This window comes from Dama dama, chromosome 5 (genome assembly GCF_033118175.1).
Source record: "Dama dama isolate Ldn47 chromosome 5, ASM3311817v1, whole genome shotgun sequence".
Taxonomy (NCBI): domain Eukaryota; kingdom Metazoa; phylum Chordata; class Mammalia; order Artiodactyla; family Cervidae; genus Dama; species Dama dama.
In genome coordinates this window covers 114,097,264-114,109,959 of record NC_083685.1, presented here as the reverse complement: position 1 = coordinate 114,109,959, position 12,696 = coordinate 114,097,264, and the positions used below count along the sequence as shown (strand labels likewise).

The following is a 12,696-nucleotide window of genomic DNA, read 5'->3' as shown; positions in this document are numbered from 1 at the left end:
GGAGCACAGGTTTCCTGTAGTCAACAATGGCCAAAAAAGTTTTTTTTTAAGCTAAAAAATACAAATAGAACAGACAAAAAAATGGCTAAAAAATAATGCCAGCTGACATTGATTGATCCTGGAATCGTGATGAATTCTTTACACAGCCTACTTTGTTTAATTCTCAATAACGCTTGATGTGATGAAAATTAATCACTTTATTTTCCAATTGAAGAAACAGGCTTGAAGAGGTGAATAACTTACTTAAAGTGACATAGTTGTCATAGTTATTAAGTGACAAAGTTTGGGTTCAAATCTAGGTCTACCAGTTCCAGAGCCCTGACCAGTAACCCATGCTCTGGTCTGTTGTCTATTACTTGTAAGCTGTAGAGTTGTTGTTGAGGGTAATTAATGCAGTTAACTACCGTTAATGACAGAAGTAAATGCTGATAGAGACACAAAAGGCTGTAGCATCATAGGTGAGTAAGAAATTGAGGCTCTAGGAAGACTTGAAGGAAATGGTCTTTGAACAGTTATTTTGAATAGAATTTCAATACTTGAAGTGGAGATAGCCCACAGTATATTTATTAACTGCAGAGAGAAAACAAGTAACTTTATACTGTGGAAAGGCCTGGTAGACACCACCATAATCAAATGGTTAAGTTAACATCACTGATGGAAGAAATTAAAATCATATGCCACTTGTTAGGAGTTGCACTAAACAGAGCACAGCCTCACTACTGTGATATTTTTACCAAAAAAAGAAGAAAGAAAAAGAGCAAAGCTTGACTCTAATCATGAGGAAACATCAGACAAACTTAAATTCAGGAGCATTGTACAAACTCAATAGCCTATAATCTTCAGAAGTGTCAAGTCATAGAAATCAAGGAAAGGCCAAGGATTGTTCCAGATTGAAAGAGACTAAAGACATGATAGCCAGGTGCAAGCATGGGATCCTTTGCTGTGAAGGACATTAGTGGAACAATTTCTGAAACTTGTATGGGGACCTGTGGATTAGGTGTAGTAATGTGTTAGTATTTTCTGATTTTGATGGTTGTATTGTGGTTATGTAGAAGAATGTCCTTGTTTGTAGGAATCACATGCACTAAGAGCAGGGGTTGGCAAACTTTGTCTATTAAGGGCCAGATAGAAATATTTTAGGCTCTGAGGGCCATATAGTCTCAGAGGCAGCTACTCAGCTGTTACAGGGTGAAAGCAGCCACAGACAGTATAAAAAACAGCCCTTGCTTAAACTGTAGTTGGAGAGGTGAAGGTAAATACACGAATAGACACTTGTCAGCTAATGATAAATGTTAATAAAAATAATACTGGAACATGTTCCAGTAAAGCTGTTTTCATAGACACTGAAATTTGAATTTCATAGAACTAATTGTCATGTATCATGAAATACTATTCTTTTGATATTTTTTCCAACTGTTTAAAAATATTAAAAAAAATCATACCTTCCAGGCCGTTATGAGAACAGCCAGATTTGGCCACAGGCTATAGTTTACCAACTCCTGCACTAAAGTCTGAGGAGGTGATGAGACATTGTGTCAGCAACTTATTCTCAAGTAGCTTAGCAAAAAGTGATGTGCACTGTTTTTGCAACTTCCTGTATTATTTTAAAATTAAAATTCTTTTAGTATTAAAAAAAAAAAGTGGTCTGGGACTTCCCTGGCAGTCCAGTGGTTAGGACTCCATGCTTCTACTGCAGGGGGCATGGGTTGGAGCCCTGGTGGAGGGGAGGGGAAGAAGTGGGCAAAGTGTATGTAAACAGACACAGGATTAAGACAGAGAGGAGGGAAAAGTACAGGGCTTTAGAGGAGCAGTTGGTGGGTTGATGTAACTGGAGAGGAGAGCGTGTGAAGGGATATGGTCAACCGTAGGCTAGGGTGGAGGCCTTGGTTCCCTCACCAGCATCTGACTTTTCTCTTGTTGAATTTTAGCACCATGGATACTGACTTGTATGATGAGTTTGGGAATTACATCGGACCGGAGCTTGATTCTGATGAAGATGATGATGAATTGGGCAGAGAGACCAAAGATCTTGATGAGGTAAAACAAATATATTACTTTTCCTCACCTCTGTTTTTAAGAAAGCAAGGAAGTAGTGAATCTTCTGTGCTCCCGTAGTAACCTGTATTTCTCTCTAACGTTGTCCTTTTTATAATTATTATGATTTAATTTGGTTCTTACACTGCCCCTAAGGAAGCTTGAAGTTCCAAAGGAGAACATAAGGTAATTTCATTGGTAGGGTGGTTTTATATTCTGAGTTCTAGTTCTTCAGGTAGTAGCTCTTCTTCCATTTGCTTGAAGTGCATTTTGGCTATCATGAATAGTTCTAACCTAGAAAAGGTAGTCAGCTCTTTCAAGGGCTGCTGACCTGGGAGCTCTCTCATAAGCTCAGGTTTTAAAGATGCATAGGGATTTCCCTGGTGGTCCAGTAGTTAAGAATCACCTGCTAATGCAGGGGACATGTGTTTGATGCGTGATCCAGGAAGATTCCACATGCTGTGGAGCAACTAAATCCGTGCGCCACAACTACTGTGCCAAAGCTCAAGGGCCCTTGAGCCACAGCTAGTGAAGCCGGCCTGGAACAAGAAGTCTCTGCACCACAAGGAAGAGTAGCCCCCACTCGCCGCAACTAGAGAAAGCCCGAGAGCAGCAACGAAGAATAAATAAAATAAAAAATACATAAAAGCAGTAGAAAGGGAAGACACAGATTCCCGTGCTGCCTCTTCAGGAGAGTTACAGAGGAGGAGGCTCAGAATGGTTTGAGGTTTGCAGAAGACACCAAAGGCGGCTTTTATGTTGTAACAGTGTTTAGAACAAAATGAGTAAGAAGTACACTGATGAGTCCACTGCCCCTTAGTGGAGGCTTGATATTAATGGGACAGCAGAAGAGCAGGAGACAAGTCCTGACTGCCATTTGTCATCATCAGAGAAAGTGTCCTTCAAACCAGAGAAAATAGAATAAACACTGGAAAAAGAAAATTGAAACCATGTAGGTGAAAAGGGAGTAGCTCGCACCTTTAGATGAGTTCAAGTCTCCAGGCCCCAGATGAATTGTATCTTGGGTGGGATGGTGGGGGAGACATTGCAGAGGTAGGCTGGTAAGCTTAAGAAAATGAGGCGTGGTTGTGGTGCTAAAAAGTGAATCGGGCAACTCCTACTTTTCAAAGAGGAAGATGAGGTACTGCCTTCAGAAACTACAGACCAGTGAGTGCTATGCGGCCATGGTAAAAATTATAGAAGGAATTTTAGAACAGATGACTATTGAACACTTAGGAAGCCAGGATGAGTTTTATACTAATAAATTTCTCTTGATCCCATTACAGATATAAGTCATAGGTATGTTGTGGATATTATGTGTATCCTGATTTGGGCAAGGCAGTTTTTTTTTAATAAACCAGTTTTTTCTTTTTAAAAATATTTTAAAGAGATTATTTTTCATTATACAAGTAACTCACGAATCCAGTTCAAACTAAATAGGAAGACTTCCTTGGTCCTCATTTCATTTCACTCCCTTTCCCCACTGTAATTCATGACGTCCTTATGGAAAAAGACAATGGACTGAGTTACAGTACAGTTTGGAGAGGTCCAGCCAGTTAACAGTGGAATACTAGTTACTGGATCCAGAGAATACTAGTTACTGGATCGCCACCAGAGCTCTCGCGACACGCCCTGGGCACGCATGCTCGGTCCTGTCCTTTTCAATCTTTTTATCAATGATTTAGGTGAAGATAGAGAAGAGAGGCATATGAGATTGGCACATGACATAGCCAGTGTACTGGCTGCATGCTCAGTTGCTAAGTCACGTCTAACTCTATATGACCCTATGGACTACAGCCCGCCAGGCTCCTCTGTCCATGGGATTCTCCAGGTAAGAATACTGGAGTGGGTTGCCCTCCAGGGGACCTTCCCAACACAGGGACCAAACCCGCTTCTCTTACGTCTCCTGCATTGGCAGGCGGATTCTTTGTCTCTGAGCCACCTGGTATAATATATATCCTGGTGTGTGTGTGTATATATGTATATATGTATTCTGGTATATAATATACTGGATAAGAGAATCTAAGGTCAAAGATTCTTGAACTTGAATCTTTGAATACTGAGCTAAATGAAGTCCACGAAGTCTTTCAGTATTTGTTAAGCACTTACTATTTGCAGAAAATCCTGATGCACAAGGGAGCCAAGGCACTATCCATGCCCTCCAGGCACAGGCTCCTTGCCAGGAGAGATGAAGTACAAGCAAGGTTTATGATAGGATACAGGGAAGGACAAGCACTGTTTAAGTCCTAGTAACTTGATTCTGTAGGGACGTCTCTGGTGGTCCAGTGGCCAGGACTCTGTGCTTCTAGTTCAGGGGACCCTGGTTCAATCCCTGGTCAGGAAGCTACATCCCACATGTCACAACTAAGATTTCACATGCCCCAACTAAAGATTGTTCAGTTGCTGAGTGGTGTCCGACTCTTTCAGACCCCATGGACTGCAGTACGCCAGAATTCCCTGTCCTTCACCATCTCCCAGAGCTTGCTCAAACTCATGTCCATTGAGTCAGTGATGCCATCCAACCGTCTCGTCCTTTGTCATCCTCCTCTTCTCCTCCTGCCTTCAATCTCTCCCAGCATCAAAGTCTTTCCCAGTGAGGTGGCTCTTCCCATCAGGTGGCCAAAGTATTGGAGCTTCAGCATCAGTCCTTCCTGTGAATATTCAGGGTTGATTTCCTTTAGGATTGACTGGTTCAATCTCCTTGCTGTCCAAGATCCCTCATGCTGCAAAGAAAATCCAAGATCCCTCCTGTGTGCTGCAACTAAGACCTGGCACAACCAAATAACAATAATTTTTAAAAAGCTCATATTTTTAGTAATAATAAGTAAGGAAGGGTCATACCTGGCTAGATTGACCATGAAAAATACCTGAAGAAGTCACGTTCAGAGTGGACCTGAAGAATGGGTAGGCATCTGTGGGGAGAGAGAGAGTAGAATGATTAGAATGATTAGTGATCTCCCAGTCTGGGGGCAGGAACTAGGGGGCTAATGACTAAAGGGTACAAGGGTTTTAGGTGGGGGGTGATACAAATAATTTAAATTTGATTATGGTGATGGTTACCCAACTGTGAGTATACTGAAAACCATGGAACTGTAGGCAAATTGTGTGGCATGTGACTTATATCTCACTAAAGCTGTTAACAACAACATAAACTAAAAATAAAAGCGGGGGGAATGGTTAAGCGATGTTTGAATGTTTTCACCTCAGTCCAGAGGGTTGAGGGAGTCATACTCTAGTTGAAGCTCCTCAGTATCATGGCTTGGGCAAGGCTCTCCCCTTGTTGAATGAACTCACGAATTCCTTTCTGTTTGATTCTTACACCCGTTACCACACGAATTCTAATGTACACATGCTTTTTTTATCTGTAGAAGTTAGAAAGTGTGTATAGTTGCATGGTGCGCATGAATTTTTCTTTCAATCTTTGTTTCTTTGGCTGCACTCTTAGTTGTAGCACAAGAGATCTTTGAGCTGTGGCATCTGGAATCTAGTTCCCTGACCAGGGCTCGAACCCAGGCCTCTTGCACTATGAGCACAGAGTCTTTGCCAGTGGACCACCAGGGAAGGCCCTGTGCACATGTGTTTTTAATGTAGGCAAATGGTATCGTGTTGTCTACATCATTCTGTTTCTTGCTTTTGCCGCTCAGTCTCGTGGTGAGTGATGTAGTTTTAGGATCCGTCCCTGTTGGTATGTGTCTGTCTAGTTTGTGGCATCTGATTGCTACTCCATTCTCCCTGGTGTATATCACCCAGGATACCTGCCAGCAGCTTTCCCTCGTCACAGATAACACTGCAGTGAATAGTCTCAGGTATATCCCATTGTGCTCCATGTGACCATTTCTCTGGGTTATATTATATTCCCCAAAGCAGAGTTGCTGATGATAGGATTGTATATATGCTTAATGTGTTTATACTGTCAGGCTACTCTCAGCGTGGCTATACTCGTCCATATTCTTTATAGCAGGGTGAGAGTCCTATAGCCTCCTAGTCCACATAGGTGCGTAGACTTTTTAAAAAACACTTTTTATGGAGGTGTGTAACAGTGAAGAGCTTCCCTGGTATCTCGGCTGGTAAAGAATCCACCTGCAATGCAGGAGACCCCAGTTCAATTCCTGTGCTGGGAAGATCCCCTGAAGAAGGGATAGGCTACCCACTCCAGTATTGGGCTTCCCCAGTGGTTCAGATGGTTAAGAATTCCCTGTGGTGTGGGAGACCTGGGTTCGATCCCTGGGTTGGGAAGATACCCTGGAGGAGGGCATGACAACCCAATCCAATATTCTTGCCTGGAGAATCCCCATGAACAGAGGAGCCTGGTGGGCTACAGTCCATGGGGTTGCAAAGAGTTGTACATGACTAAGCGACTAAGCACAGCACAGCAGTGAAGAGATACATAGGATTTTAATAATGGAGACAGGGAAGAAGGAAGGCTGTTCTAGAAAGGAGTGGAGTTTTCAGGAACCAAAAGGTTTCGTTATTTCATCGTAGTCCTTTCTTGACCCCAGAGCTCCCTTCCATTACCTCCCATTTCCCTATTTCCCAATTCAGCTCATCTCCGAAGAGTTGTTACTTGCTGTCTCCAAATCCTTTTCTCCCTTTTTTTCCCTCAAACCCACCTCTGTTCTTTGCCTCTCCCATTCCACAGAGAAGGCTGTCGTCAAGGTTATCAGTGACCTCTGCATCAGACGCCATCCTTACCCTACCTGACCTGCCTGCAGCATCTGACCCAGCTGATTACTCCCTCTTTAAAACACTCTTCCCTGGACTTCCAGGGAACCTCTGGACTTCCCTTCTCTCTTCTGCCTGGTCCTTCTCAGTCTTTGCTGCTGGTTTCTCCTCATCTCCCTGACCTCTTCACTGTCAACAGGTCCCAAAGCTCCATTACTGATACCTGTTCTCTGTCTGCACTCACTCCCCTGCTCATCTTATCCAGTATATCAGATACCTTCTGTTAACTGAGGACTCTCAAATGTTATCTCCTACCTGGACTTTGCTCTTGAACTTCAGGTGGTATGTCCAGCTTCCTATTTGGCATCTCTATTTGGTATCTAATATAACATCTCAAACTTAGGATGTCTAAGACCTAAATACAGAACTTCCCCACCCCCTGTCTCCTGCTCCTGCCTCCGATTACTCTTACTGTCTTCCTCATCTCAGTAAAGACAGTACATTCCCCAGATCAAAAACCTTGCCTCTTTTTTTTTCACTCCACTTTGAATTCACTAGAAAATATATTTGACTCTATCTTTAAAAATATATGCAGAATCCAACTTCTCCTGACCACCTTCCCAGCTGCTTCTCTGATGTAAGTCACTGTTAAGTGCCATCTCTCTCCTACTTCACTGCAGTAGCCTTCTGTCTAATCTCCCTCCTTCCAGTATATTCTCAGTATGAGAACCAGAGTGATTCTTCTAAAACAAAAGCCTGACTGTATCACTCTTCTGCTCAGAACTTCTGCTAGAACCGGATCTCTCAGCCTTGCTACCATTGACATCTGGGGCCAGGTAACTCTTCGTTGCAAGAGCTGTCCTGTGTTTCATAGGATATTGATCAGCATTCCTGGCTCATGCCCACTAGGTCCCACCCGACACACACCCAGTCCTGAAAACCAGAAATGCCTTCAGATGTTGCCAAAATTGCCTTTGTTGAGAAGCACTAACATAAAGTCAGATCACTTAGAATGATCCAGAGGATCCGACATGATCACCTGCTGTGTGATCTCAGCTCATACTGTTCTCCCGTTATTTACTGAACTCTCACCATCCTGTCTTCCAACAGGAAACTGGGCTGTCTTGTGAGTAAGTGCTATTATTATTGGAAGTATTCAGCGGGGGCAGGAATTTGTAGAAAGACTCCCTTCATTTGATGGAGTTGGCTGCGTGCCAGGCTATGAATTGAGCACAGAGTTGACTAGTTCTTACAGGGCTTCTGTCCTGTAGGATTCCTGATGTGAGGCGTGGGGCAGGGTCCAGAAAAGTGCCTTCCAGCTGCATCCACTTGTGACCAGTGGCCCTTAAGAAAGGGTTAGTTTTGTTTTTTTTTTTTCTTGGTTAGGATACATAGATTTATTTCTTTGTTATATCAGCTGACAGGGCCTCTAAGCAATTCCCTGGTGGCTCAGTAGTAAAGAATCTGCCTGCCAATGTAGGAGACTCGAGTTCAATCCCTGGGTCGGGAAGATACCCTGGAGAAGGAAATGGCAACCCTCTCCAGTCTTCTTGCCCGGAGAATCCCATGGAAGGAGGGGCCTGGAGGGCTTCAGTCCATGGGGTCACAAAGAGTCAGACTTAGGAACTAAACAAGAACAATCTAGCACATGTCTAGTGCCCAGGTCTTGGTTCCGTAATACCACTTTCCAGTGAAGGAACTGTGACTCCTTAGATAAATGGCTAACTCTGGACAGGAAAAATATAAGATGAACCTGGAGCATCTTCTGGTGCTGTAAAGTGAGATGTGTTTAAAAACAACAACCACACAACAATAGAGACATATTGAAGGGACACAGGAGCCAATTGTTAAGAGCTCCCAGTGACCAAAGATGCAACAGTTTGAACAGAATTGAAGTATTACTGGATTCTTCCCCAAAGTATAAAATGAATATTCATGAGCTCATAATGGTAGAAATTAATAAATGAAGAGACCAGTTTCTTTCCATAGAATTTCAGTTAACTGATGTAAACATTCCACCCCTAAGAATACCACAACTCTGCACTACTCTGTATAATATAGACACCCAATAAGAACCCACTGTGTAGCCCAACTTCACCCAGTACTCTGCAATGACCCGGATGGGGATGGAATCTGAGAAAGAGTGGATTTGTGCGTGGGTGTAACTTACTCACCTTGCCGCACGGCAGAAGCCAGCACAACCCTGCATTCAGCTGTACGCCAACAAAAACTTAAAAACGCAATTCCACTCTTCTGAAGTGTAGGCTGCACACAGTGACTTCATTCCAAAGAGCACAATATTGGGGAAAGAGGGTAACTTTACAGTGCAAAAGCCTGCAAACAAGACGGCTCAATGATCAAGGTTAACATCAACAGTAATAAGTCATGTTGAGAATATATATCTTTGATGTGGGGTGAAAATGGTGCTGTCCTCTGTGGTCATCCTTTCAAAATCCCTTAAGGTTTTAAGATCCCCCGATCCTACTTATGAGAAAAACTCAATCAGATATATTGAGAAACTTTCTATAAAATGCCTTACTCAAAACTGGAGGCCATCAAAAGCAAGGAAAGTCAGAGAAGCCTAAGAAGACATGATCAGTCAATGTAGTGTCCTCAGTGGGATCCAGATTGTTTTTCTTTGTGTGACTTCCTAGGCACTGAGCCACCTTTTTGTGTCCCTTTGGTGCTTGTAGAATTTATTCCCCTGGGGTTTTGTTTTCATTACTTGGTAGCACAATGGCTGTCAGACCTCTGAGGTCCCAATGAAGGAAAGTTTCTCACTCAGATCAAGGCGTCTAATAACTCTCTGCACAGACTATCTGCCACTAATTTCCTGTCTTCAGGGTTAAGGGTTAAGAATGCTCTACTTTCAAGTCCTGCGGCTGCATTTGCCCAGAGTCCACAGCTGGCCCCTCCGCACATGTCCCAAGAAAGGGTTCATTTGAATCAGGAGAGTCTATGCCCATGACTTACAGTCTTCTCATTTTGGAGGATCACGCAAGAGTAGAACCTGCCTTACTGACTCCTTAGTGCGGAACTCAAGAAGCTGTCAGGCGTGTGACGTTATTGCTTTTAACTTGGGTATGGTAGTCAGTCACTACCAAGAGGGCATGCCTCTTCCAAACTCCTTCCCACTTGTGCTTTCAGATCGATGAGGACGAGGACGACGATGATGTTGGCGATCACGACGAAGACCACCCTGGGATGGAAGTGGTGCTGCATGAGGACAAGAAGTACTACCCTACAGCCGAGGAGGTGTACGGTCCTGAAGTGGAGACCATCGTTCAGGAGGAGGACACCCAGCCTCTCACAGGTAAGGCGGAGGCGTTGGGCTGTGAAAGGTGAAATCAAAATTGGAAAACTTCATTTGATAGCCAGAAGCAGTCTGAAAAAGTTCAGTGAATGAACTGACTAATTTTTCTTTCAGGTCCTATTTCTGGATTGAGATTCAGTTAACCCTGCTTTGATATTCAATAAAACAGCTCGTTACTAAACAAATATGAGTTACTTCTTTATCTAATATCTGTTTAGGTTCCCCCTCCAGTCTGTTATGTTTTTCTTTTCCCATCCAAATAATGCCAGTTCCTTTAACCAGTCCTCTTAATGGTTATATTCCACTTCCTTAATAATTTCCATTGATCTTCTGGAAAGTAGTTGCATTTTATAAATTCAGGGGGAGTTCTGAGCTGCATCCACCTCATCCTGTCCTGTATCCAGTCCCTCTCCCCTTCTCCTACAAAATGAAGTCCAGACACCTCAGTCCACAGCTCAGGATCCTTCACTGTCTGGTGCCAGACAGCATTCCCAGAACTTTTGCAACCTGAGTGGTCCTCGAGAATAATATAAATTGGTGTCCTGTATCATCCATTCCAAAAGCTGAGTCTCATGGAATAGGGCCATTTATTTTTATGCTTTATGCCTACCTGTACATCACTCCCTTTTTTTGTTTTTCCCTTCCTCCTAGAACCCATTATTAAGCCAGTGAAAACCAAGAAATTCACTCTGATGGAGCAGACATTACCTGTCACGGTGTACGAAATGGAGTAAGTTACAAGGTCTTGCGGCCTCTGCACAAACATCGTGGGTTCATTTTCTCACGGAGGTTGGAGGTAGTTTGTGGTTGAGTAGCCAGTGAGTTGGGGGCCAGAGGCGGTGAGAGCAGCGGCATCCATTTGTGCCCGAGTCACTTTACTGACTTCTCTCGGTGGCCAGGTCAGCTCTGTGGCTACCTGCTGCCAGATCTAGTCTGACAGCTTCCAGCTTTATTTGGTAGGTAAAAGGGCACATCCCTGAACTGTTCCTTATTTATTCATTAGTTTATTGTTTAGAAATTGAGGTACAGTGTTGTGTTAGCTTCCAGTGTATAGCTCAAGTGATTGAGATTCTTTTCCCTTGTTTGTTATCACAAAATACTGAGTATATAGTTCCCTGTGCCATACAGTAGGTCCTTGTATAGACTAGTGTTTATATGTTCATCCCAGACTCCTCTAATTTATCACCCTCTTCCTGTTTGGTAACTGTAAGTTTGTTTTCTATATCTGTGAGCCTATTTCTGTTTTGTAGATTCTGTCTGGCTTACTTCACTTAGTATGGTAATCTCTAGGTCCATCTGTGATGATGCACCAGTGAATTATTGTGAAAGCAAAAATCACTTCCTACAATTTGCCAAAATTTTCCATCATCTTATATGGTTGCTGAGATATTTAGGCTCAATCTTAACTTTCTTCGTGGCTCTCCTACAGATCTCAGCTGTTTTCTGTTCTTCCAAACCTTTAGTTTGGTATTGGAAGCCTGCCTCTGAGACAGACTGGGTATTGTAATTATCATTGTTAGGGCCACCAGAGCCTATTTTGACTTGGTAAGGTTGCTAAGTGTTTTGGGAACATAACAACTCTTTATTTTGAAAAGGAGGCACAAGTAGGTATATGTGTGTAGAATAATTTAGACTATTCATACTGCAAACTGTTTGAAAATATTTTTTTTTAATATTTTCATTGATGAAATGCACTTATAAGGCCGTCATATTGAGACGCCTGTGACCCATTATTAGATTATGAAACTTTATAAACAAACAAACAAGCATGTTGACATCTTGTCTGAAGGAGTGAGGTCCCTTCTGAAACAGTTAGCTCACTTGCCATTGTTCATACTTTTCTTTTTTATTTTCATTTATTTTATTTCTGGCTGTGCTGGGTCTTTGTTGCTCTGTGTGGGCTACCTGCTGCCGGTCTAGACTGACAGCTTTCATTTTTATTTTGCAGTTGGTCTGAAAGTCGCCCCTGGCCAAAAATACCTAACACACCTTTGTGCCACTCGCCCGTTTGAAAACTTGCCAAAGCCCCCTTTTCTCTTTTCCCTTGTCCTTTCAGCTTCTTGGCAGATCTGATGGATAACTCGGAGCTCATCAGAAATGTGACTCTCTGTGGCCATCTGCACCATGGCAAGGTAAGCGGGCTTTTGGCTACTTGGAACAGGGTTGCTCTTCGTTTCTGCTCATTTTTTTCGGCCCTTGGAGTCACATGTTGGGATCTGAGGCCTGAAGGCTGGACCTCCTGACTCTGGGGTCCTCTGTGCCTGTTGTGAAACTGAGCTGTGAAATTCCAGCTTTTTCTGAGCAGCAGATGGAAAACTAAGCCACTGGCATGCCTGAGCCTTATGTCTACATCTGGATAGAAGAGGAGAAATTGAGCCTTACTTTGATTTTGATTTTATAAGTTTTTATTTCCTGGGGGATACTTGTCTAAGAAAGATTTCATCTTTCATTTGAAAATAATCCTGTGGCTTCATTGTTGATTCTTTTCTGTGCCATAATCCTCCCTGCTCTCCTCTTCCTCTCTCTATTCCTAAGTTATACAGTGTACTAGGGGGAGGGTAGAATAGATTTTCCTTGGTGGGTGGCAGAACATAACTTTCTCTTCCCTTTCAGACATGCTTTGTAGATTGTTTAATAGAGCAGACTCACCCGGAAATCAGAAAGCGCTATGACCAAGATGTAAGTAG

The 12,696-nt window shown here is 42.9% G+C and overlaps 1 protein-coding gene across 1 annotated transcript in view; it reads left to right on the top strand.

The window, feature by feature from the left end:
* EFTUD2 (elongation factor Tu GTP binding domain containing 2) overlaps window positions 1-12,696 on the top strand; it is a 36,556-nt gene that overhangs the window by 1,372 nt on the left and 22,488 nt on the right. Inside the window, exons 2-6 of the mRNA XM_061144237.1 lie at window positions 1,929-2,037; window positions 9,844-10,009; window positions 10,661-10,739; window positions 12,066-12,141; window positions 12,623-12,688. Coding sequence (XP_061000220.1) covers window positions 1,933-2,037; window positions 9,844-10,009; window positions 10,661-10,739; window positions 12,066-12,141; window positions 12,623-12,688 — 492 coding nt within the window. The 5' untranslated portion in view covers window positions 1,929-1,932. The remainder of the gene's footprint in view (window positions 1-1,928; window positions 2,038-9,843; window positions 10,010-10,660; window positions 10,740-12,065; window positions 12,142-12,622; window positions 12,689-12,696) is intronic.